Source organism: Eptatretus burgeri, chromosome 7 (assembly GCF_056783735.1).
Source record: "Eptatretus burgeri isolate ZD-2024b chromosome 7, Ebu_testis_v1, whole genome shotgun sequence".
Classification (NCBI taxonomy): Eukaryota; Metazoa; Chordata; class Myxini; order Myxiniformes; family Myxinidae; genus Eptatretus; species Eptatretus burgeri.
Genome location: NC_140967.1, coordinates 12906762 through 12932553, shown reverse-complemented (window position 1 = coordinate 12932553; position 25792 = coordinate 12906762). Strand labels below are relative to the sequence as shown.

Sequence of the window (25792 nt, the reverse complement as noted above, 5' to 3'; positions counted from 1 at the left end):
TCCGTACTCGAACCAAAATCGATTTGGCTTGTTCGTTTTATCCACCCAACTCATCCACCAAGTTTTGTCATGATCCATCCATAAAGATTTGACATATCGTCCTATGTATCATTTTTGGCCCTACCTCTCAATGGTGAAGCTGGATCTTCACCAAAGTCGAATCGATCCATCCTTGTCACACACCAAACCTGTCCACCAGGTTCCATCTGAATCCGTGGATAACTTTTTGAGATTTCCTGCTCACAGACAGACAAACAGACAGGGGTGAAAACATACCACCTCTGTCCACCTTCGGTGAAAAGGTAACAACTCCAAAGATAAATTGGAAACTTACTTTACGAGTGATACATTGGGCCCAACCAGCTCAAAGGTTTCTCAGTCAACATGGTGTACGTTTCCCTCCAAACCAATGAGAGTCAGACATACAAGGAATGCACCATTTTTAATAACACTTTGACTTTTAATTCTGTTTCATGATTTCCGGTTATTATGAATTGCAAAATACTTGCAACAAAGCAATTCGCTCATCTTTTTCATCCTCGAGCTCGAATTTCTTTTTCACAGAAATACTACTTTATATCTTGCAAGACAATTTGCACATATGATCAGTTCAGTTTGTCATGATGTCCATTCTCTTTACTGAGTCATTATTTGGACACTTCAACCAATTTATAATCCTAAAGCATAACTCTGTCACTGAGACACTTCATTGAGAAGCAGTTTGTGACGTGTGATCAAAAGGTAACCAGGTAGGTGTCTGTTTTATACTTAGGTCCAATTTGAGCTCTGTGATGCAACAATGCGGGAATTTCCTGAAAACAGCTTTGATGTGGTGTATTCCAAAGAGTCAATCCTATACATTTTGGACAAGCTTTCACTTTTCCAGAAATTACATGTGAGTACCTGTTTTTTTTTTTTTCTTTCATGCAAAACATTTGAATTTGTTTTCATGATTGTTTTTCAACTGCTTGTTATTACCCTTTTCATAATTTGTCAATTATACTCAACAAGAGATGCAAAATACCGATGTTAAATATTGTATGTGACATAAATTTTTTTTTTTATTTTGAAGAAATCTACGAATGGATGATAAAAGGGAAAATGCATTTCCATAATTATTTCATGTAAAATATTTGGAAACTTCTTCAAATAAGTAAAAATAAAAATCAACCAGCTGGTGTTACATTGCTGTGAAATATTTTCACATCCCATCATTCCCCCCTTCCTAATTCCCCCCCCTTTTTCCTCCTGTATCCACCTTCTCCACCCTCTGGATTTCTCCCGTACCACTTATCGTTATTCGCATCCCTTGTTGTCCATCTCCATCGATTTTCTCCCTTGGTCCTACTGTTGGCATTTCCCCCTTCTCTTTCTGCTGTTTCTTCTGTTATGTTGCATCCTGAACCGTTCTGTGTTCTTGCTCTTCCATGAGCCTCGTCTCTGTGTACAAAAAATAATAAAAAAAAAAACAAAATCAAGTTTTTCGAAAATGTATGAAGCAAGAGGAAGCAATCTGGAGGAAATATTTTGTGAGAAAAGCAAGGTGCCAGAGCTGAGACGTGAACATATTGACAGTGAGGTGGTGGGGAAACATCCAAACAAAAACAAACAGGTGGATCAACGAATGGGGGAAGGGGGGAGAAGACAATTTAAAATGGTAGTATGCAAGTAAGATGGGGGGGGGGGGTTAAGAAGGAAATAAAATATAATGGATAGGATGGAAGATAACACGAGATGATGGTGAGCTGCTGTATTGAAACCTCAGATGGAAGATCTGGATTGCAGCAACGGATGGGAGGTGAGCAGTAAAGTTGCATTTTGGATGGTAAATAAGGGAAGTTAATGAAAGAAGGTGCATGTCCAGAAGGAACTCTGGAGGAATGGAGGGCTTGAAAGAGCAGACAGGGTAAACAGAGAAAAGAAGTGTCAGAACACAGAAATGTCACCAACATAGATGTGATGAGTAAGCAACAGGTGAGTCTTTTCGTGGGAGATGCCAATGATGTGGAGTGCTTTAGATTTGACGACACAGGATTGAGAGGTGTAAAGCAGGTAGATGTGTAAATAAAGGGAAGTGTATTATATCATTAACTGGAATAGAACTCGGTAGTATGCATACCACCACCAGGCTTAACGGTTTACGTTTTCTATCCCTCTGATAGGCCAGATCTGCATCCGGACCTTAACTAAAATCGAATCAGCTTGTTCTTGTCGCCTCCCAAACTCGTATACCAATTCTGTTGTAAATCGTCCATAACATTTTGAAATATCATGCTACATATAGTTTTTGGCCCCATCTCTCAATGTTGAGGAATCACATAAAACAATTAAAAAATTACCGTACCCGGATCCGCTTCCAGATCTACACAAAAATCGAATGAATTTGTGGTTGTCACACACCCAACCTGTCCACCAAGTTTCATCCGAATCCGTCCTTAACTTTTTGAGATATCGTGCTATGTATCATCTTTGCTCTTGTCTCTCAATGGTGAAGACTCGCTTAAAATTTTAGTTTCCGGATTGGAATCTTCACCAAAATCTAATCAATTCATCCATGTCACACATCCAACCTTTCCACCAAAATTCGTCCAAGTCCATTCATAACACTTTTAGATATCCTGCTCACAGAAAGACAGGGATGAAAACATAACCTCCATCCACCTTCGGAAGCGGAGGTAATTTACAGGCCCAGTCATGAAAAAGGCTGCGAGAAAATCTGACGCACTGAGGAATAAGCTGGCACTACAAAGATATCCCATCTGTGGCAGCTTTTGAGGGCAGGTTTGGTACAAAATTGTCTTCCCAAGAGAGGTTGTAGCTGATGATGAGGCCATGTGGCTGTACTCTATTTATTCACAGCATTCCAAAACGCTCGCGAAGATGTTATAAATTCCAACGTGGTAATCCTTGGAGGTCCTCAAAAGATTAAAACATGTTCTTTACTGTTATTGCTATGTTATGGCATGCCTGCCAGAACCTATGCAGTGCACAGTTTACATGTGCTGGTGACTTTCATTGATTTTGATCACTAATGGTGTTGTTGCAAATGATAACTTTGAAGTAGTATGCTTCCTATTGGTCTCTAAGATTTGGAATTTATTCCTGGCCCAAATATGAATTGTTATTTCAGTGCTTCACAGATGGGGCATTCTATCACCAAGTACATTATCCTGTTTTTGTCTGTTCCGTCATGATTCGTTCAGTGTGATACTCAGTCTTCCATGAGCCTCGACTATGTATAAAAAAATATAATAAATAAAAAACATATCAGGAATCCAACTAATGTTTTTGTTTCAAATAAATGTGTCCTCTTTCAAATATTATTTTCCTCTTTTATTTTTTCCTTGGCCTTTGGCATGTTTTTCAGTATATTGAGGATTTCTGAGCATTGTTTATGTTGTTTGCTTTGTTAAATTATGTTTCCAACAAGTGAGCACCCTGATTACCCATGTGAGCAGAGATGGCTGAAGCCAACAGGGCGTTTTCTCATCCTTGATTACTGTTCTGGAGAGCAACCAATGTCAGAAGACTTTCAAAAGTTTGTTAACAGCACTGGTTTCCAGTTGTTGGCAGTGCCTTCATTTACCAAGGTAAAAAACACCAACAACAATATTTCATTCAATAATATTACAGAAATAGTACCATATGATATACAGTACATAAAGCCCAATTTGTGTTTGCTTGCTTGTCTGTTTCTGTAAGCTTCACAAACTAGAGAACTGAACGAAATCCAACCAAATTTTGCATGTTGCTTAAGGGTACCCTAAGTATGCTTTCTGTTGGTGTAGCATATATGAGGGAGGGGGTTCATGGTGGGGGGAACAGGGAAGACCCTATTTCGCACTATGTAAATGTGTCATATAGCGCCACCCGGTGGTGTCCAGTATTACAAATCATCTTCCTTTTGGATAAAGAAAGTTTAAACAACTTGATAATATCATTATGGTCATGTTGAAGTCTGAATGAGAATTAGGCTTGGGTGAAATAATCTATTACCCGGTTAGAATCGATTCCCTCCATCGGAACCGAGGATCAAATCCGAAATTCTACAGAGCCGATGACCCGCCTGTAATTAACTGTTCCAAGTCTCCGGAGTCGATTCCTACGATGCCATATATCTCACTTCGTCCGTCGAGAATCTGTTCGTTGGTTCAGCAAAATATATCTAAAGCTTCTCCTGTCATTCTTTACATAACAGAAAAAGGCAAGTCCATTTTTCTGCTTCGACTTTGTTCAAGTTGTGAATAAAACGAGCAGACATGTACTCACGAACTGTGTGCATGTGAGTCGGACTACACCTTACGGGATCCGACAGACAGCATTGGCCTTTTAGATCTGCATTGAGTATTGTGAAATTCCAAAAATCATCATATTGCTTAACGGCAAAGATATTGCAGCATATTGCAGCATTACAGGAAATAAAAAAAAATGTCGGGAGTGATCAAGGTGCGGTCTGTTCCCCGACAGACCACCTGATAAATTGGGTTCAATTGTTTTATCGAAATTAAAAAAAAAATTGTAATTTTCCTGGAGGTTTGGATTTATTTGAAGCATCTTTTACTTCTTGTTATTTCCTCTCCCAGGAGTATTTCCGTGTTTCAGGTTGGCACAGAGATGGATGATGGCATTAGCTTTTTCTCTGCGTGGCAAAACTAGGAATGGACTTGGGAAGACCTCCTCGGAAAGAAAAATCTGCTTTGAAAAGCTGGCACAACATCGAGCATGATCTTTATTGAGCATACAGTGGATAGATTTGAAAATAATCTGGAAAAACTAAGTGAGATTTTAAATCTGAAGCAAATTCGATGCGTGGCTCTGCATAAAGATATTCTCCTACATGTCGAGTACGCATCAGAATTCATTCCATCCAAGTCATGGTTGTGGATTGGAAAGTCGTGCTAAATGTGACCAAGATCAGTCGCCATCATCAGAAAATCAGAAACAGCCATCCACTATCAGCCATTCAGGATCATGCATGCCTGCTCAACCAACAGTCACTTCTGGTGTGAGTGACCCCCTCCACCCCCAGCCAGAATTGATTCCTTTTGGAATCGAGACAGCAGTTCATAATTGGAATCGATTCTCAAATTGTAGGAATCGCCCAATCTTCGTGATAATAATTCGACATTTTCAAAATGTTTCATTTCACTCATTTTAAGTAGAGCTTTAAAACCCAATAATCCAACACTGAGCTTTGCAGCGAAATGGAAGAGTTTTTATTTAAGCAGCAAGGATGGTTGATGAAGGTGATGTTAGCTGACTTCCAAGCAGATGGGAGATGACCTCAAGCGAATTATAGATCGAATAGAGCAGAATGCCTGCGAAGTACAACATGTTGTCCTTTGATTAAATCTGTCAGCAAAGCGACGACGGGTACCTTTCTGGTTACATTGTAATTCAAATTGCATCTGTTTGCAAAAAAAATTAATGTCGTGTAATAATTTGAGAAAAGGTGTTGAATGGATGAGGTCAGGCATGAGAAAGGGCAGGCATGGGGTAAGAGAGACAATATGTCGTTTTAAATACAGAAAATACTTGGTGCGTTATCAGGAATAAGTGAAGAGCTTGTCGGTCTATTTGTGTACCAATTTCCATGTTGAACTAGCATACACTGTATGTGCTCATCAGGGACATTAATGCGAATATACTGCTCAATAAAATGTTTTGTTTAATATCCTTCCATATATAGTCTTGAAATTATTCTGAAAATGGAAGTTTCAATTGGTGAGTTTGGCTCACATCTGACATGGACTTTTGTTTATAAAAAGCAGAGTCATGCATGAGGCATGTAGAGTCATAGATTTCAGAGAAAAAAAAATCTCTCTCTCTCTCTCGTGTTGAGAACCAATAACCGTAATCATTTGATTCCTTCTTTAATGCATTGCTCAAAATTAAAAAAACAAAGAGGGTGGAGGAACCTGCCGAAAGGCACAGACCATTGGTTGCACAGCATGGTGCTGCTTGTCCATCAAGAACTGGGACAGGTCATTGAAAGATGGAATTGAAAGTGTACAGAATGCATGAGATGCTAGAAGAGAATTGTGAAATTCACACATGTTCAAATTTTACCTGGAATATGGGAGTTTTATCTTGATGTAATCCTCTCCAGAATGCTTAGTGCATCATGCAGAGAAACCCTCAGAAATATCAGTGTTCAGGGAAACCCTAAAGTATATCAATGTGTGTATGAAATAATGTTGCCACATAAAATAGCTTACAAAGTTTCTAAAAGAAGCTGAAATAATTGGAAGACTACCTGAGAGATAGGGGGTGTGCCTCTGCACAACAAAAGAGATTGCGAACTTTCTCAGCTCACTGAAAGGGGGGTGTGTGTGTGTGTGTGTGTGTGTGTGTGTGTGTGTGTGTGTGTGTGTGTGTGTGTGTGTGTGTGTGTGTGTGTGTGTGTGTGTGTGTGTGTGTGTGTGTGTGTGTGTGTGTGTGTGTGTGTGTGTGTGTGTGTGTGTGTGTGTTATCCACTGCTGCCGCTCACTTGTATTAAAAGGAAATGGGAGGAACTGCACACTTCCCATCCACAAATATTTCTTGTATGTCCTATGTTTTTGTGAGTTCAGGAACACAAAAATTTGGTTAACCATCTTGAAATTGTCACAAATTCGTTGAAATACTGAAAATTATGTGAAAACACAAATTCTCATTTCATGTGCAGCTCAATGGTGCATGGTAGCACCATCTGCTGAGGGTGCATCTGATGCAATTCCCTCTGTAAGTTAGGGCAGGAATTTGTAATTTGCCGATGGCAATGGCGATAGCTCACCTACTCTTCGTGAAGGATACCATGGGATCTACAACATCCAACAACTAATGCCAGCAGATGGCACACCCATTGAATGTCCATCCGATGGATGGAAAAACTGATGAATCAATGCCTGTCAGGGTCAGGTATGGGAGCAATGCGCCTGAGCAGTGATCACTGCATTCACTTTCCGCCGGTACTTCAGGGGTCTCCATATGGCCATCCCCCAGACAGATGCCTGGCCCAACCCCATCTCCTTGTAATGCTTATCAACCTGCTGCAACCACGAAGCACATGGTCGGCCATTGGCCTCCTCCACTCACGAGGCACTCTCTCGAAAGAGAATCTGATGAGCGGGATCGGCATCAGGAAAATGAGCCACATGTCCAAACAGCCGCAGCTGACGCTCATGGACTACACAGGTAACAAATCTCATTTGAGTCTCTCTCAGCAACCACTCGCTGGACACAAAGTCAGCCCAGCAATAGCCAAGGATTCTTCGAAGAGAACTGGCACCACAGGAATTAAGTGTCCCTCTCAGATCTCTGGTCAGATTCCAAGTCTCACATCCAGAGAGCAAGAATGGAAGCACCAAGAACCTGAAGACTCAGACTTTCACTCTCACACACTGGTACCAGCAGCACCAACGCCCCATGATCCAGTGAATCCATGACTCCCCAGGTCCGACCCAGACATCTGTTGACCTCTGGCTCACAGCCAGCAGAGACATGAATATCACTGCCAAGGTAAATTAATCTCTCTGGGACCTCAACATCCTTGCCACAAACAGGTACAGACATGACAGCAGCATCAAAGATGTCATTGAATGCCTGGATCTTAGTTTTGACCCAGGAAACCCGTAATCCCAGCGGCTCCGACTCCACATTCAGCACCTCGAGGGCCCCCAAAAGGGTATGTTGAGTCTCTGCAAATATGACTGCATCATCTGCGAAATCAAGGTCAGAGATCTTGACATTCCCAAACAAAGCATTGCAGATTGTTCTTTCCAACGTCCTCCCCAGTATCCAGTCCATACAAGTGCTGAAAAGTGTGGGGACAGTACACACCCCTGAAGAACTCCAATAACAAATGGAAATAAGTCAGAGATGGTACCACCACATCTCACAGCACTCTCAGTTCCAGTATAGATCTGAAATCAGATGGATCAGTTTTGGTGGCACCCCACGAAGACCAAGAATCCTCCAGAGGGCAACCCAATTCACTGAATCAAACGCTTTACAGAGATCAACATAGGCTGCAATCAGCCCCTGCCGAAACTCTCGCCTGCATTCGGTGCAAGGATTCAGAGCAAGGATACGGTCAATCATTGAATTCTTTGGTGTAAAGCCTACCTGCTCTGGGTACTGGGGCTCAAGCAGATGGTGGCAAACCCGCTCAAGAATTATCCGAGGAAAGATCTTGCCTGGCACTGAGAGCAGTGTCACCCCTCAGTAGTTGTTGCAGTGTTAGAAATCACCCTTCCTTTTCCAGAGAGGGACAACAAGGCCCCCCTTCCAGTCAGTTGGGATGATGCCTGTATTCCAGACAGAGTAGAGAACTGCATGCAATGACACAATTTCAGCATTTCGACCAGCCTTGAGAAGTTCAGCATGGATGCCACAGTTCCCAGGAGCTTTACCCCATTTCAACCAGTTCACCATAACTTGCGTTTCCACAAATGAAGGTGGCCACAGTTGATTGGAGGGTCAGCAATAGGGAAAGTAACACCCCTGACATCCAACTCGACAGCTCATGGATCTGTCTGGTGCAGCCGCTCAAAGTAACCGGCCCAGCTGTCCTTCACTTTGGACTCCTCTGTCAAGAGCCCACCACCTTCTACTCTAATTACAGTACACCGAGGGATGGGCTTTGAGGAAAGCAATGCGTGAATTCCCCTGTCATCAGGTAGCGAATCACCTGACCACAAGTGATGCTCCACCCCATCACAGATTCATCGCACATAGGCTTCCTTGTCCACCCTTCGTGCACGTACAGTTTTACGCCTCAGCTCCCTGAACAGCTCAGCACTGCCATTCAGCCTCTGGGCCCTGCGTCTCTGGTCAATGGTATCCAGTGTCCCTTGAGAGACAATATTCTTCTTCACCCTCCAGTGAGTTTAAAGGCATCTACCGGCAACATCAAGGACGGTGGTCTTGAATGCACTCCACAACTATTCAGGGTTCCGCAAAGCACCCAGACCCCCCCCCCCCCAAATATCTACTCGGCCTGTTCGCAAACTCCTCAGCTACACTCTCATCTTTGAGCTTGCCAACATCCAGCCTATGCTGGGATGGTTCCATTCTCATGGATTTAAGCTGAAACCTTAAAGTTGCTGCAACAAGCCTGTGGTCAGTATTGAGGAACTGAGCACTCCGGTAGACCCTGCAGTTCTGGATCATCCTCCAGCGACCTTCAATGAGCTCATGGTCAATCTCCTTTGCCAGACCGACAGCGATGGATAATTATTAATTCCAGCGTTGATCCTGTGGGCACTGAAACCATTAACCAGCCACCCTAAGTCCATGACTTCTTGCAAAGTCAAGAACTTAGTGCTGTTCTGGTTCACAGTTCCAGACCCACGGGAACCACATGTCTCACAACCATCCCGATCAGTTTCAGTTGATACGTTGAAGTCCCCCAAGACTCGAAGAGTATCTTTCCTGGGGCATTGATCAACCACAGACTCGAGTGTGCCAGGCAATGCGTCCTTCATGGTGGGATCACTCGCCTCAGTCGGAGCACATCCAGAGACCAGTGAAATGACACCCAGGGAGTGAGATTCTTAGCCTCATAATACGCTCATTGACAGATGTTACTTCAATTATCATTGGCGTCAGCTTATTGGACACAGATACAGCAACTCCTTGGGCATGATAACCATCAGAGCGACCAGACCAATAGTAGGTGTAACCAGCCGCCATGATCTCTCCGCAATCTGGTCTCCGAACCTTCGAGAGTGCTGCAATACCGATGTCCAAACGCTTCACCTCAGATGACAACAGAGACAGTTGATCATACTCTCTTCAGGATGGGACATTCCAGACACCCACCCATAGGGACCACCTCAGGTTAACCCAGGGAGACCGCCATCTGGTGGATGACACCTCAGCACCACCCCGCCACACACTACCGCAATTTGACCCGGGAAGGCTACCCCATGGTTTCCATCCTATCATCAAAGATTGGGGGTCCTGAAGGCTTTGCTCTAATCCTGTCATCCAGTGAGTTGCCCTGCGAAGGGCAGCTGCACAGGAGGTACTCCTATGGAGTGGGTTTTCAAATTTTTTTTTTAAATGCTTCTCGTATGTTTTGTGGAATGAAGGGTCTTGGGTGGCCGGAGTGCAAATCTTGCCACCAACCTCCTCATAAAAACTAACCCAACTGCAGGAGGACGTCCACAGACACAGTTGGGCACTAGATATGGATGGCTGTTGGCTCGCAAGGAGCTCCTCCACCCTTTTACTGCCTGTGAAACACTGGGATAACAGTTTATAGCTGGATTGGGATTCAATCCCAGGCTATAAAGCTTCGAGGTGATTGTGCATACCCTCGAGAGCCGAGGCCATCCTGTCAGCCTATTAAAAAGACCATCGTTGGCATTGAAATGTCATTTTGAATGCTCCGTATTGGTTCAAACAAGGTTTCCTGCAAACAAAAATCCTCATAAATTTGGAACCACCCTCTTACCTGCATTAATACCCCTCCTCTGTTTTTGCTTCACTTTGTAATTTTTGTCCGATCTCAAAATCTACTAGTGTGGTCATAGGTTGTGGAGTGTTCATTTACATTGTTTACTTTACTTTGGGGCGTGGATAAAAGGAGGGAGAAGGGGTGATGATGGGGACAGAGTGATGGGGAAAGCTTAAAACTGTCATTTTGCAAGCCATAAAAATGACTCTTTATGCCACATGATCCGCATTAAGCTCTTACATTTCTGACTATCCATGTTGGCTCCAAAATTATATGATTATTGATAATTATATATCCCACAAGAAACTGGTTATAAATGTGCAACTGCATTACATATAAACCAAACAGTGTTTGTCTTTGGCAGTATCTTGAAACTGCGGGATTTGCTGACGTGCACGTCACAGACTACACTCCACAATTCGTCAAACATTTGAAGAATGAATTGATGCATGTAAAGAAGAACAAAGAAGAGTTCATAAAGGTATGACTCAGATAACCAGGTATATTGTGTTGTCTTATCATTTGACCTAAGGATATTGGGGAAATCGCACAGCTCTTTGGCAATCACACATCGCAGTTCCTCTTTAACGTCTACCTGCACTCGATGCTGGCAGCCAGCTCCCCAACATTATTGTTCCATCTGATAGCACAATTTTTGATGTAATGTCATACCTGCAATGCACCAACCTGGCAGTTTATTTCTGGGTAAAGCATTGAACTCGGACTAGACAGGACAAAGATAAGTGTGCTCCCTCTGTGCCATCCTGGTGGAGTAGCAGACTTGATTCTGGAGGGAAGAGTATTTGAGAGGAAGTTATCACCAAATAAATACTTTAGTCCATTTCCTTTGAAATACCTTAGTCCATCTCCGAGTGCAACAAAGGAGCCCTGAGCCTTATTTTTGATGTCTGCTTCATTTGCTCACCTCTGTGGCATGAAATTTATGGAAGCTGAATTGTTGAAAAATGCTGTACAAAAAAAGGAGCCAGTCAAAAGAAAGTCATCATGGGAAAATTAATACCAAATGTCTGAATATTACTAACTCACTTGTACATGTTTAATTCCCTGTATTCAAAGCTTTATAAAAAGTGAAACTAGAGGGCTGCGATCAGAGATCGCTGATGGTTTCCAGGATAGCCAAACTCATAATATTAGCCAATTGGTAGCACTTGAGATTCTGCCTCATAATGACAAAAAAAATAAAAAAAGGAAAAATTTAATATTTGAAAATTAAAAAAAAAAATTAAATTAAAAAATACATAATTAAATTAATTAAGAGTAGTTAATGCATGGAATGGTCTCCCTGGAAAGGTAGTGACAGTAGAAACAGGAGATAAGTTTTAATTAAAATTAGATAGGTACCTGGAAGTTATGCAGATAGAGGAGTATAGGGATGTTGATAAGACTTTTAGGAAGTTTGAGTATTGATGGGTGATTGTGTATGGAGTGCTATTGGTGGGAGTCTTGTTAAGGGTGTTTGTGTGGTTGATGTGTGTTTTTAACCAAGCCCATGCCCCCTCCCCGAGGGGAAGAAAAGGGGGAATTTTTTTTTCCAAAAAAAACAAACAAAAGAATACAAATATATATATTTTTATTTCATGAATTAAAAACTTTTTTTTGCATTTTTTTCCTTGGATCTTGTGTAGATGGGTTGGTGTAGTGTTCGTGCAGGCATGATGGGCTGAATGGCCTCCACCTGTGTTGGATATCCTTGTTAAATAATTGCTAATTATAAAATAAAATCATTGAAAATGTGAAAAAAATGATAAAAAATAATTATATACGAAAAATCAAATAATTAAAAGGCAATTAATTTCATTTTAGGGGGGGGAGCACAATTGAAAAATAGAATAATTAAATAATGGAAAAATCTTCCAAAAAGCAGGACACCATGGACCATGGACCTTTCAGGAACCATAATAACACCTTATTGCTGAATAAATTGTAATCTACACAGATTTTGACACACTTTTGCACTCTGAAATCTATTTTCCATTCTCTCGCTCTTCTTTGACCCACCCCTTTCCTTTCACCTGCCACTCCTTCCTCATGCCTAGAATTTCTCAAAACAAGAGTATGATGATAACATCAACGTGTGGAAAGGGAAGATACAAGAATGCGAAGCTGGAGGACTCACACAAGGCTTGTTTCAAGGCACAAAACGTGCTGTAAACAATTCGGTGCTTTGTGACGACAACATTTTGTGAGAAAAATTCCCCAAATGAAATTTCAAACATATATGTACATGAACATATTTAAAAGGAATGTTTGTTTCTCTTCCGTCACCCAGTTCACGCTCTCATCCTCCCAGCTCTTGGAACCCTTCATCATTCTGTGTTTTGCTGATTTTTATCAGATATTTGTAACTTATGATCCTTAGAGCAGAAGTTTGTAATTTGCCGAACCAATCTTGACAAGCAATTTTTAATTTTATTTGAAAAATCTGTCCTCTAGATGCTTTGTCAATGTCGTTACAATTCAAGAAAAGTAAGGTCCATCGAGAAAAAAGTTTCAACCAATTGTATGATGTATAATTATGAGAGGAGAGAGAGAATAAACTAACTGTATTAAGATTGCCGAATTAGGTTATATAGGGCGAATGGGGTGGTAGGGATGTAGGATGACACGAGATTTTAGTGCACCACTATTTTTATTTTTAATGAGGCCCTGAAGGGAAGAGTGGCATTGAATATCCTCAGGAAGGCAGTTCGACAAACGAGATAAAAGAGGAGCCAATGAGTTGATGTGTGCAGTAAGTGTGTATTTTGGGAGTAAAGCTCAAAATGGTTACTGGGGGAACATGTACATCGAGTTATCAAGGAAGGTTGGCAGACTGAGAGACCAGATGGAGCTCATCTCGAGGACATGCAGTAAAAACAGAGGGGCTTAGTCTTTTATCATCTTCATCTTCACTTTCATCAATTTCATTCACCCCTCTCTCCACTTCCTTCACCAACCTTAATATCAAATTGCCTTTACCCCTTCACTCATTCACATTTGCTAACCATATATGGAGCTGAATACTTGATTATTGAGGCTTCGTGCCTCCCGATGGCAAGTACCATAGTAAATTTTAAATGTTCCATCCCCTCTATTTACTTTTCCCTTCTCTTCCTCTTCTTCCCCCTCTTCCTGCACAATGCCTTCCTGGCTTACTCACAAACCAGCACCCCATGTCACATTCTTAAATCACTGCTATTCCTCTTACGTTTGATTGCTCTTATCTCCATCCTGCAGAGGATATGTGTCTGTGTATTACTGAACACTGGATTCTGAAACAATCCACTTTGCAACAAATACAGACTCGTACTCATTTACCACTACATGCCTGCCTCCACATCTCTTTACCCTGCTAGAATCTTCCTAACCCCCGCTCACATCTTGCCACCACCAAATCCCTGCAGTGCCCCCCCTCCCTCCACATTCTGGTACCCCATGTCGTGTAGCCCCTGCAGTGCTAATTCCTCCCCCTTTCCGAATAGTATGATCCTCAAACCATTGAAGTGTACATTTAACCTCACAAATCTTTCCAATCAGGTGGCCGTTGCTTCTCCAGACATTGTGTGTTTACTAGAAATCTTCCGATAACAGGATATCCTGGAATTTTCTCTCTCTCCCTGGCCTGTGTCTTCATCTGTTATAATAGTCCTATTCCTACCCAAGTGGTGGGAATGTAAACTTCCCAACATATTTGAATCTTACAAAATCCTTAAACTTCCTTACTCTGATCTCTGCTCATGGTATGAGCTCCTTCCTGGACCTGGCAATGATGGACTTTCCATCCAACCTCTTTTGTTCATCCTCTGCCACATTTGGCTCCCATGGCCAAATTATTTGGAAATTCCAAATGTTCATGAATGTTGTTCGAGAGTGATCAAAGTGCTGCACAATCTGAATGGTCACTCGATCTGCTAATTACGAAAGGATTGGTCCTTCATCCCCTCTGCATCTGATATTGAGTCCATCTGGAAAAACTCAGAAAAGCCTCCAAGACTTCTCTCCCTCTCTTTCCCCCGCCCTTAATCCTCTCTCTTCCCTCTCTTCGCCCTGTTCATCTTCTCTCTTCTCCCCCGTCATCTTCTCTCTTCTCCCCCTTCATCGTCTCTCTTCCCTCTCTTCTCGTCCTTCATCTTGTCTCTCTTTTTCCAGTTTGTCTTCTCTCTCTCTCTCTTCTTCCCCTTTATCTTCTCTCTATATCTCTCTTCCCAAGTAAGATTTCATTGTGTGGCAAGTAATATTAGTAGGTTGGTCTGTTTGGCATTCCAATCTAAAAACTTACCTCATGCTGCTGGAATCTCAGGTTATTAATCCCATCCACTGCATTAATTTGTGCCGGTGTTTCTTCCCATCTTTAAAATTCATCTGAAAGTGCACTGATGCTTCCTCGCATCCTTGTCCGGCATGTAATATACAGTATGTTCAAGCTGCATCATAAGCCGAAGAACACTGGCAAGAAGAAAAAAAAACAACAACATTTTTTGACAGCAAGTGGATCTGCCTGCCTCAGTACTCGGTGAAACGGGTGTTAAACCTTGTGTTGTTAGCTATCATAGCAACTCATTGCATTGACCAAGGGTTCTCACTTTGCACCTTTCTCAAGGAAATTGCACTGCGTAATAAGTCGGTACAATTCGTGCAATGAACCCGAAAGGCATTTCTTCCCCACAGTTAAGTCAGACTCACTACTTCGCTGACTATTTCTTTTTTTTAAAGTACCCAAACTTATCGTGTGCTTTTTGATTTGAATCGTTTATTGGAATGTACAACAGTGGATTAAAATTAGTAAGTGCAATGTCATGTTATATCGTTACACATCTTATTGATTACATGGTGCAGTAAAAGCTTTAAGTGGGCATGTCACACTTACACGTTACACATCTCATTGATTACGTGGTGCAGCAAAATGTTTAAGTGGACATGTTGCACTTGCACTTAAATTCTTCTTTCATTCCTTTTTAAGAATAATCATTCATGTGCGAGTTACCTTAAAAACTGGCATTTACATGGATATTGAGATTTGTGGTTTTATCAAAGGTAGCGAGAGAGGATGACATACAGCAAGGGAGAGGGAGAGAAAGAGAGCCATCTTTGTTTCCATAATATTTGTTCATCACTGGATATTTTGATCATTGGGTTTACTTGATGTTTAACCTGCCCAGATCACAACAAATGCAGGCAAGTTCTTGGTGGTGTGTTATGAAACGCAATGATCCAGTTTCGTGCATCAATAAAAAGTTTTGTGAGTTTAAAATGGTATCTTCCAAACGTAATGTAATAAAAAACAAAATGGAATCACCACAATGTGACGGTGTGTTGATTGGCACACGACTTGCTATTGGATCATCTTTCAGGGTTGTGTGTGTGTGTGTGTGTGTGTGTGTGTGTGTGTGTGTGTGTGTGTGTGTGTCTCGCCTGTCTGTCCAAGCCAAAACTTTTTTTTTTGAGCTTTTGACATCAATTTTTCAACAAACCTTTATTATGATAATATGGAGAAGACAAATTAATAATTGGGTCAAAATGGGAAAGGGAAAAGTCATAGTGAATATAAATAGTGATTATTTGTCTGGCTGCAGCGAGTCAAGCGTGAGACCAAACTATCAAAAGTGTTCAGGGCTTCTTTGGCAACCGCAGAGTCATGATGATAATGGCAATGATACATAATGATAATAGTCGGGTCAATTTATGACAAACAAACACCAAACCCACAACAAAATGCAACAAAAGGTTTCTCAGTTGTTTTCATTCCTTCTGGATATACTGATCAACAGAAGAAAAAAAAGTCCACCAAAATCTGACATCCGGAAATGGGTTAAAACAGTCATTTTCAATATGGCCGCCACTGGGCTTTGAAATAACTAAAACAGCTATAACTTCTTCAATAATTGTGATAAAAAACATAATTGTTGGTTCTGGTCCATGGTTTTAATGGATCAGCAATCCACTGGTGTCAATAAAATTTAGATCTGATCAGTACATTTCACACGTTCATGAATCTGCTTGGAGAAATAGGCACGTTGATGGCGGGAACAAACAGGACTCAAAAACATCCTGGAACTGGTGTACGGTGGAAATGCTGTAGTTCATATGATGTCCGGAAAATCTGTTCAGAGGGCATTCCGAGGCCATCTACTGGTGAGCAAGTGTCTACATCGAATTATTGTGGCATCTGTAGTGGAGGAAAATCCTGAGTTCATGCTCCAAGTAGAAGAGATTGAGAAAATGTATTCGTCCTTGCTAACGGGTGACATCTCTCTTGAAAGTCTTGAAGAATCAGCTGCAATTGTGAAGATCACTAATGAACTTGAAAAAAAAGGAAATCTGAACTTGCTGCACAATCCAAAACAAGTAAGCTGTGGCTCGGTTATCAGAAAATGCTCCATACTGCTCGGGCAATGATCAAGGCAGATCGCACTGGGTCTTGGAATGATCACTTGCAAGCTGTTGCTGATGCCTTGCCAATATTTGCAGCAGCTGGACACCACAACTACCAGAAGTCCGCTTATCTCTACGTACAAGAAATGAGTGAAGTGGAGAGCAAACACCCAGATGTGCATGAGAAGTTTCAAAATGGCTTCCATGTGATCCGGCAAACAAACCAGTTTTGGGCAGGCCTCAGCTGTGATCTAGTCATCGAATAAACACTCATGAGATCACGAAAGAGCAACGGTGGCTTGACTCATGGCAGTAAGATGACAGAGGAACACCTCGCATTGTGGACAATGTCAGCCCCCATAACATCTGAGGTCAACGTCGCCATGCAGGACTTCAATGATCTCACATACGCAACAAGCGAACAGCATAAAGAAGGGACTGGTGCCAAAATTGAAAGACATGCATTCAACCTCTCGAAGATAAGCACAAAGCTGAATGCATTTTCACCTTTCTCCTCTGATCCTACATTGAGAAATATAAATGGTACCGTGGCAAGCGAAGACATCAACGTGCATGAATATGAAGCTGTTGGGAACAAAATCATTGAGAGAATGATTGGACAACCTGTGTTTTCCTTTTCCATCAAGAGGACAGAGAAAGCAAAGACTCTGGGAAATTCTAATGCTCTCCAGGTTGCTCCTCACAAAACCATCGACTCCAGTGTGCTATTCTAGTGATTCCTGGTGGTATCCCAGAGAGGTGATTTGGCACTTGAGGACGTGATGAGTTTTGAGCTCAGTCCATACCCTCCACCCTCTTTGAGGACAACAAGATCTTGAGGAAGGGCGACAAACCTCAACTCACTCAAGCCGTCAATGACCACTGTACCAAGGCACTGGCATGTGAAGGAGTACCTGACACCACACCTTAAGACTGTAAAGTAGGTTCTTCATGGTGGATCCTTGCTGCACAAGCTCAAGTGGAAGAAGGGAGATACATATGGCAAAATAGCCAGAGCATATGCGGACTTCACAACAAAACACTATGGGACAGCAACTGTTGTCTTTGATGGCTATGGTGCAGGCCCTTCGATAAAGGATAACACTCAGCAGAGACTGGGACAAGCCAACAGCTATCCGACTGTGAACTTCACCGGAGAAACTGAATTTGACGGAAAGAGAGATTAATTCCTATCTGTCGGCAGTAACAAGCAACAGCTGATCACCTTAATAGGTGATCAGCTGAAGAAAGTGGGCTGCACAGTTATTCAGGCTGATGTGGACATTGCCAAGACAGTCGTAAACAGCACAATTCTGCATTCCATCACACTAATCGGAGAGGACACAGATTTGTTGATGCTTTTGCTCCATTACTGTATACCACATGGAAAACCACTATATTTCAGATCAGACAACCAGTCAAGAAGCAATCTGAAAGTATATGACATCAATCGGATGAAGCATCTTCTTGGGAATAAGTTGTGCACTCAACTATTATTCCTGCACACCTTCACAGGATGAGATTCAACATCTCGTGTGTATGGCATTGGGAAAAAATCAGTTTTTCAGAAACTCATGGAAAATGATCAAGGCCTCCAGTTGTGTGCAGATACATTCACTTCGAGAGGCGTCAGCCACGCTGAAATAAAGAAACTTGGCAGCCAAGGGATGGCCGTTATATTTGGTGGGGAAAGCACAAGTTCTCTGGCAGCCATGCGTTACAAGATATTCACAAAGAAGGTCGCTGCTGCGAAGTCTTTCGTTACAGCTGAACGTCTTCCCCCAACGGAATCTGCCACCAAGTTTCATTGTCTCCGAGTGTACTACCAGGTCATGGTTTGGATGGGGATGGAGGGAAACCTCGATCCTCTGGACTGGGGCTGGGGACTTGAAGACAATCGATTTGTACCTATCATGACTGCCATGAATGCTGCACCAGACACTATTCTGAAGATGAAACACTGCAACTGCACCACAGCTTGTGACACACCCCGTTGCAACTGCAGAAAGAATGGACTTCCGTGTACGTCTGCATGTGGATCATGCCAAGTGACGTTTTGTGACAATCCACTAAATCAAGCCTCTGAGGAACTAGAGGACGGTGATGAGGACTGAAATTGTAACATAAACTGCCATTATGTAATGTTCACAAATAAATGTTTCAGTGGCACCAAGAGTTCAGTGATTTTGATTCAGATGGAAAATTTATTGATTTTTTGCCCTCTTGAATTTTGCCGCCATCTTGGATTTCATGTTAAATACTGATCAGATCTAAATTTTATTGACACCAGTGGATTGCTGATCCATTAATACCATGGACAAGAACCAACAATTATGTTTTTATCACAATTATTGAAGAAGTTATAGCTGTTTTAGAAATTTCAAAGCCCGGTGGTGGCCATCTTGAAAATGACTGTTTTAACCCATTTCCGGATGTCAGATTTTGGTAGACTTTTTTTCTGTTGATCAGTTTTATCCAGTAGGAATGAAAACCACTGAGAAAGCTTTTGTTCCAATTTGTTGTGGGTCAGGTGGTATTTTGACCTGACCATAACGATAATGATAGCGCGTCAAGCATGAGATGGCTGTTTTTTTTTTTTTTTTTTTTTTTTTAATCGCTTTCGTGTTTCTTTGTTTATTTACCACAAGCAAATACCACTCATCACTTCACCAATGAGAATATCAAGAAAGAGGGGGAGAGAGAAAGAGGGGTGGGGGGGAGGGAGAGAGAGAGAGAAAGACAGAGAATGGGGAGGGAAGAGAAAGAGGAGGGAGGGAGAGGAGGTGGGAAGAGAGGAGGGGGTTAGAGAGCAGAGACAGAGAGAGGAGAGGGAGGAGAGGGAGGAGAGGGAGGAGAGGGAGGAGAGGGAGGAGAGAGAGAGAGAGGGAAGAGAAAGAGGAGGGAGGGAGAGGAGGTGGGAAGAGAGGAGGGGGTTAGAGAGCAGAGAGGGGTGGGAGAGAGAGAGGTGGAAAGAGAGGAGGGGGTTAGAGAGCAGAGAGGAGGGGGTTGGAGAGCAGAGAGGGGTGGGGAGAGAGAGAGAGAGAGAGAGAGAGAGAGAGAGAGAGAGAGAGAGAGAGAGAGAGAGAGAGAGAGAGAGAGAGAGGTGGGGAGAGAGAGAGGGAGAAGGGTGGGATAGGGATAAGAGAGGCAGAGGGTCGAGAGAGGGGAAAGGGAGAGAGGGAGGGAGAGAGAGGGTAGGGGGATAGAGGGGAGGAAGAGTGCGAAAGTGAAAGATTGTGAGAGTAGAGGGAGGGGATTCCGGCAGATGTCACATCCAATTTAATATCCATCTGAGAGACGGTACACACATTGATGAATCACCCAGTCTGTGAAACACCAGGATGACAGTTTTTAGCTGTGTCGGGATTCAATTCAGGCGAGACAGCTGAGAGCGAGCATGCACACCTCATGGCTATCCTTCGGCAATGTGGCGATTCATTGCTTTGCAACTGAAAATATTTTTTACTCATTGAAATAATCTAATTTATTTTGCCTTCTTAATGCCAAAGATGTCCACATGGACAGCCATGCTGCGCTATCGCCATGGAAGATTGCAGAGATCAAAGCTTGAAGAGCATTCCAAGCAGGCACTCCAACGACAGTTGAAGAAACGTTTAAAAACAAAACATGTAATTTTTTGTATGTATTTATCTATGCCAAACTGATGGGTCATATCATGAAGGAAGATAACACAAAAAAGGTGAAATGTGGGGTAAAATAACATTGCACATTTTCAGCGAGCCAGCCAACACCAAGTGCTCCGCAGAACAACATGGGGCCAATGCAGGTGAGTAACCGATGAATTTTGTTCAAGTCAATCGATATACTGTATTCAGTGACAGTGTGAATATTGTAAAGTACTCGACAAGTGGCTTACACACTCGAGGAAGAACTCCAATGAAATTGTTGATGAGGAATGGCTGGCTTGGCAAGGGATTATCGATCGCCAATCTCTTATATTAAACATCTACCTGACATGCCCAAAATGTGAAACTATGTCTGAGTCGGATAAATGAACACTTTTTTTATAGCAGTTGGAACTGCTGCCAAGTTCAATTCTGGAGCTAAAATTTTGAAATTAAATTCAGTTTCAAAGATTCTCGAGGTTCTGGCATGTGTGGAAATGAAATAAAGCCACAAACGTTGGCGTCTCCGGGCGTTTATAAGATTTGCAATGTATCCAATGATTTATAAATATGATGATCATGCATTCAATGATACAAGTGAAGAAAGTGAAAAAAAACTTTATCGTTAAGAAATTGTTGCGCCTGTTCCAAGTCAAGGCGTTGTTGAACATGCCAAAATAACCACAATGGCGGCTTCAGACTCTTGCAAGCTAAGAGAGGGTTGACCATGATGGCATGCCACCATCTTGGTAGGACTTTTTTTTTGTGATGAGCTCCCCTTAAATTATCCTCAAAAGGGGTGTTTCAATAAACCCAAACACCCTGTTTTCATTCATGCACCACTTTAGAGTTTAGTATGCATGCAAAGTTTGTGGCCGCTAGGTTTCATGGTTTTGGAGTTATTGAGGAAAGGGATGGAAAGACGGATACTGACATATATGTATGTGTATATATATATATATACATATATATATACATATATATATATATACATATATATATATATATATATATATATATATATATATACATATATATATATATATATATATATATATATATATATATATATACATATATATATATATATATATATATATATATATATATATATACATATATACATATATACATATATATACACATACATATATATACATACATATATATACATACATATATATACATATATATATATACATACATATATATATATATACATACATATATATACATACATATATATACATATATATATATATATATATATATATATATATACAGTCAAAGCTCGTTACTATGCCACCCGTCGGGACCGAGCAAAAGTGGCATAGTAGCGAGAGTGGCATAGTAACGAGATTTTGTAAAAACGGCCTTATTTTCTCAAGTTACCCATCTGTAGTTAATCTTTAGACAAAATTTATTCCAGCAAGTAAAAGGCACGACTGTTGTATAAGCTAAGCGAACGGAGAACATACACACACTAACAGAGTTCACACACTAACATATGGCATGGCGAGAAATTCACGACACACAAAGCTTTCAAGAATCGTCGACTGGCGCATCTTCTTTCGGCGGATCTCGTGCATCTCATTGTCTAGCCGATCGCACGGTTGCATCACACCGGGCTTCCCGCTTCTCTGCTGCATGAACTTCCGGACGGTGCTACAAGCGCGCTGGGCTTCCTCGAACGGAACGATTTCCTCCTCGACAGTTACCTCGTCATCTTCGCTTTCCACTGGCTCCTCACTGCACAGAATCTCCTCCGCAATCTCCTCCAGCCGCGAGGCGCTCGTCGGCTTCGAGAAAGTCAGACAGCTCGATCTCCTCGTTCTCGTGCATCTTTTCCTCGGCAGGCAGAGCTTCCCAGATGTCGGGCAGCTCCGCATCCTGTGGCTCAGTTTGGATCTCCTCTTCGATGAACTTGGCCTTCGCGAAACAGTTCCTGATCGTCGACTTGCCGACCTGCTCCCAAGCACGCCGGGCGACGTGTAGAGCGTCGAGCAACGTGAACTTGAACTCCTTTCCCTCGTCTATGGCCTCAAGCCGGCGGCATAGCAGGAGCTTCTTGTAGTGGCGCTTGAGGTTCTCTATGATTCCCTGATCCATTGGTTGCGAATTGGCTGTCGTGTTAGGTGGGAAGAAGACCAGTTGGATGTTGTTCAGCTCGAGCTCGGGAGGGTGGCCAGAGAAGTTATCGAGACAGACCAGCACTCTGCGTCCCTGCTGGCCGAGTCGTCCATCCCACGCACGCAACATCTCCTCGAAAAGCTCCGCCGTCATGCACGCCTTCGAGTTCGCCTTGTACTTGACCGGGATCTCTTTGTTCTTGAAGGCACGGGGTTTCTTGGAATTGCCAATCACCAGAAGAGGGAACTTCTCGCTGCCGCTCATGTTTGCCCCAACCAGAAGAGTGATCCTTTGCTTGCTTTTCTTTCCTCCAGTACACCGCTCTCCCCTGAAAGCCATGGTCTTGTTCGGAAGCAGCTGCCAGAAGAGTCCAGTCTCGTCCAGGTTGAAGACGTCGTCTGCGGAGAACTGCCCGAGTAAGGGCCGGAGAACCTGTTGTTGCCACTCAAGAAGGGAATGCGAATCCACCGCTCCAGCTTCGCCCTGCACTGTCTTGAACGTGATGCCGTGGCGCTTCTTGAAATTGCCCAACCAACCGTCGCTCGCCATGAAGTCTGGGATGTGCATCAGCTCGGCCAGTTTCATCGCCTTCTCCTTGATCAGATCGCCGCTGACACGCACATTCTGTCCTCTTGATTGCTTCAGCCACATGAGCACTCCCTCATCAAGCTTCGGGTCGTGAGCCTGTGTCAACTTCATGCGCTTCGATGGAAATCCAGCTTTGATTGCAGCCTCGATTGCATCCTTCTTGCTGAGAATGCCCTTCACGGTGGTTCTCTTAACTTCGACGCCCCATTTCTTGCTAATCTCCCTGGCCAACTTGGACTGATTCGGCTCCTTCTTTGCGGCATCGATGATGTCCTTCTTCTCCTTCAGCGTAAAGTCGGTTCGCTTGCGTTTCTGAGCTGACATTATGGGCTGAATTTGAAAAAAAATAATGTCACTGTTGTACGTGTGCCTGCGTGTCTGTGTGTGTGCTCGCGCTTTTTTGTGTCTCGTTGTGCGTGTTGTGATTGGCTTGTTGTGGCTGGCATCGGGGAGAAGAATCGCGTGTTTTGACACAGTCTGACTATGCGCGTACGTATTGAGTTGTGTTGTGCGCAGCTGGACTGTAGTTCGTCGCTTCGCCTTTGGACGTGAGTGTGATAATCGAGCACTGCGCAATACAGACTTTTTCACGACTCGTGCCTTTTAACAGTCACACAGTAGTGGCATGGTAGCGAGAGTAGGGGGTGGCATAGTAAATTTATTTTGTATTGAATTTTGTCGGGACCGAGCAAAAGTGGTATAATAGCGAGAGTGGCATAGAAGCGAGGTGGCATAGTAACGAGCTTTGACTGTATACATATATATACATACATATACATATATATACATACATATACATATATATATATATATATATATATATATATATATATATATATACATATACATATATATATACATATATAGAAGGGGTTGGCGAAAAAGAAGTGGGATAGTCAGAGAGATGAAGAAAGTAGGCAGGACTACAAGGAGTGGCGTCGAAAAGCAAAAAGAGAGCAAAAAGAGCAAAAAGCAAAAAGTGGCGTCGAAAAGCAAAAAGAGCAAAGGCCAAGGAAAAGGCATATGACGAGCTGATGAGAAGTTGGATACAAAAGAAGGGGAAAAGGATTTATACCGATTGGCAAGACAGAGGGACCGAGCTGGGAAGGATGTGCTGCAGGTTAGGGTGATAAAGGGTTTGTTGGGAATGTGCTGACGAGCGAGGAGAGTGTGTTGAGAAGGTGGATGGAGTACTTTGAGGAGCTGATGAATGAAGAAAATGAGAGAGAGAGAAGGTTGGAAGAGGTGGAGATAGTGAATCTGGAAGTGGGGTGGATCAGTAAGGATGAAGTGAGGACTGCTATGAAGAAGATGAAAAGTGGAAAGGCGGTTGGCCCAGATGGTATACCAGTGGAGGCATGGAAGTGCTTAGGAGAGATGGCAGTGGGGTTGTTAACCAGATTGTTTAATAAAGTCTTCGAAAGTGAGAGGATGCCGGAGGATTGGAGATTAAGTGTACTGGTTCCGATTTTCAAGAATAATGGTGATGTGCAGAGCTGTGAAAATTATAGAGGGATAAAGTTGTTAAGCCACACCATGAAGTTGTGGGAAAGAGTAGTGGAAGCTCGGTTGAGAGGAGAGGTGACGATCTGTGAGCAGCAATATGGGTTTATGCCAGGAAAGAGCAGCAGTGATGCAATGTTTGCTTTGAGAATGTTGATGGAGAAGTATTGGGAAGGCCAGAAGGAGTTAAATTGTGTGTTTGTGGATTTAGAGAAAGCTTATGATAGGGTGCCAAGAGAGGAGTTGTGGCATTGTATGAGGAAGTCGGGAGTGGTGGAGAAGCATGTGAGGATCGTGCAGGATATGTATGAGGACAGCGTGACAGCGGTGAGGTGGGCGGTAGGAATGACGGACCGGTTTAAGGTTAAAGTGGGATTGCACCAAGGATCGACTCTGAGCACTTTCCTGTTTGCCATGGTGATGGACAGGTTGACGGATGAGATCAGACTGGAGTCCCCATGGACTATGATGTTCGCAGATGACATCATGATCTGTAGGGAGAGTAGGGAGCAGGCTGAGGCGAGCCTCGAGCGGTGGAGGTACGCAATGGAGAGAAGGGGAATGATAGTCAGTCGGAGTAAGACGGAGTACATGTGCGTAAATGAGAGGGAGGATGGTGGTATGGTGCGGTTGCAAGGAGTTGAGGTGGGGAAGGTGGATTGGTTTAAATACTTGGGATCAACTGTCCAAAGTAATGGAGAGTGTGGGAGAGAAGTGAAAAAGAGAGTGCAGGCAGGGTGGAGTGGGTGGAGAAGAGTTGCAGGAGTCATTTGTGACAGAAGGGTAGCTGCAAGAGTGAAGGGGAAAGTATATAAGACGGTAGTGATACCAGCTATGTTGTATGGTTTGGAGGCGGTAGCACTAACAATAAGACAGGAAGCGGAGCTGGAGGTGGCAGAGTTAAAGATGCTGCGATTCTCGTTGGGAGTGATGAGGATGGATAGGATAAGAAATGAGTATATTAGAGGGACAGCACTGGTAGGACGGTTTGGAGACAAAGTGAGAGAGGAGAGATTGAGATGGTTTGGACATGTGCACAGGAGGGAAGTGGAGTATATCGGGAGAAGGATGTTGAAGATGGAGCCGCCAGGCAGGAGGAGAAGAGGAAGGCCAAAGAAGAGGTTCATGG

The 25792-nt window shown here is 42.8% G+C and overlaps 1 protein-coding gene and 1 long non-coding RNA gene across 5 annotated transcripts in view; one reads left to right on the top strand and one right to left on the bottom strand.

Annotated features, from left to right (window-relative positions):
• The window catches only part of LOC147022694 (uncharacterized), a 46664-nt gene extending 30919 nt beyond the window's left edge, over nt 1-15745 (top strand). For all 4 annotated transcript variants that reach the window (XM_085887478.1, XM_085887476.1, XM_085887477.1 and 1 more), the window contains 4 exons: nt 773-895; nt 3459-3590; nt 10809-10925; nt 12502-15745. In XM_085887478.1, the coding sequence (XP_085743604.1) occupies nt 773-895; nt 3459-3590; nt 10809-10925; nt 12502-12651 (522 nt within the window). In that variant the 3' untranslated portion in view covers nt 12652-15745. The remainder of the gene's footprint in view (nt 1-772; nt 896-3458; nt 3591-10808; nt 10926-12501) is intronic.
• LOC147022692 (uncharacterized) overlaps nt 125-25792 on the bottom strand; it is a 54217-nt gene continuing 28549 nt past the window's right edge. Inside the window, exons 2-3 of the long non-coding RNA XR_015059857.1 lie at nt 11132-11231; nt 125-236 (exon numbers count right to left, since the gene is read on the bottom strand). This is a non-coding gene — a long non-coding RNA (uncharacterized LOC147022692). The remainder of the gene's footprint in view (nt 237-11131; nt 11232-25792) is intronic.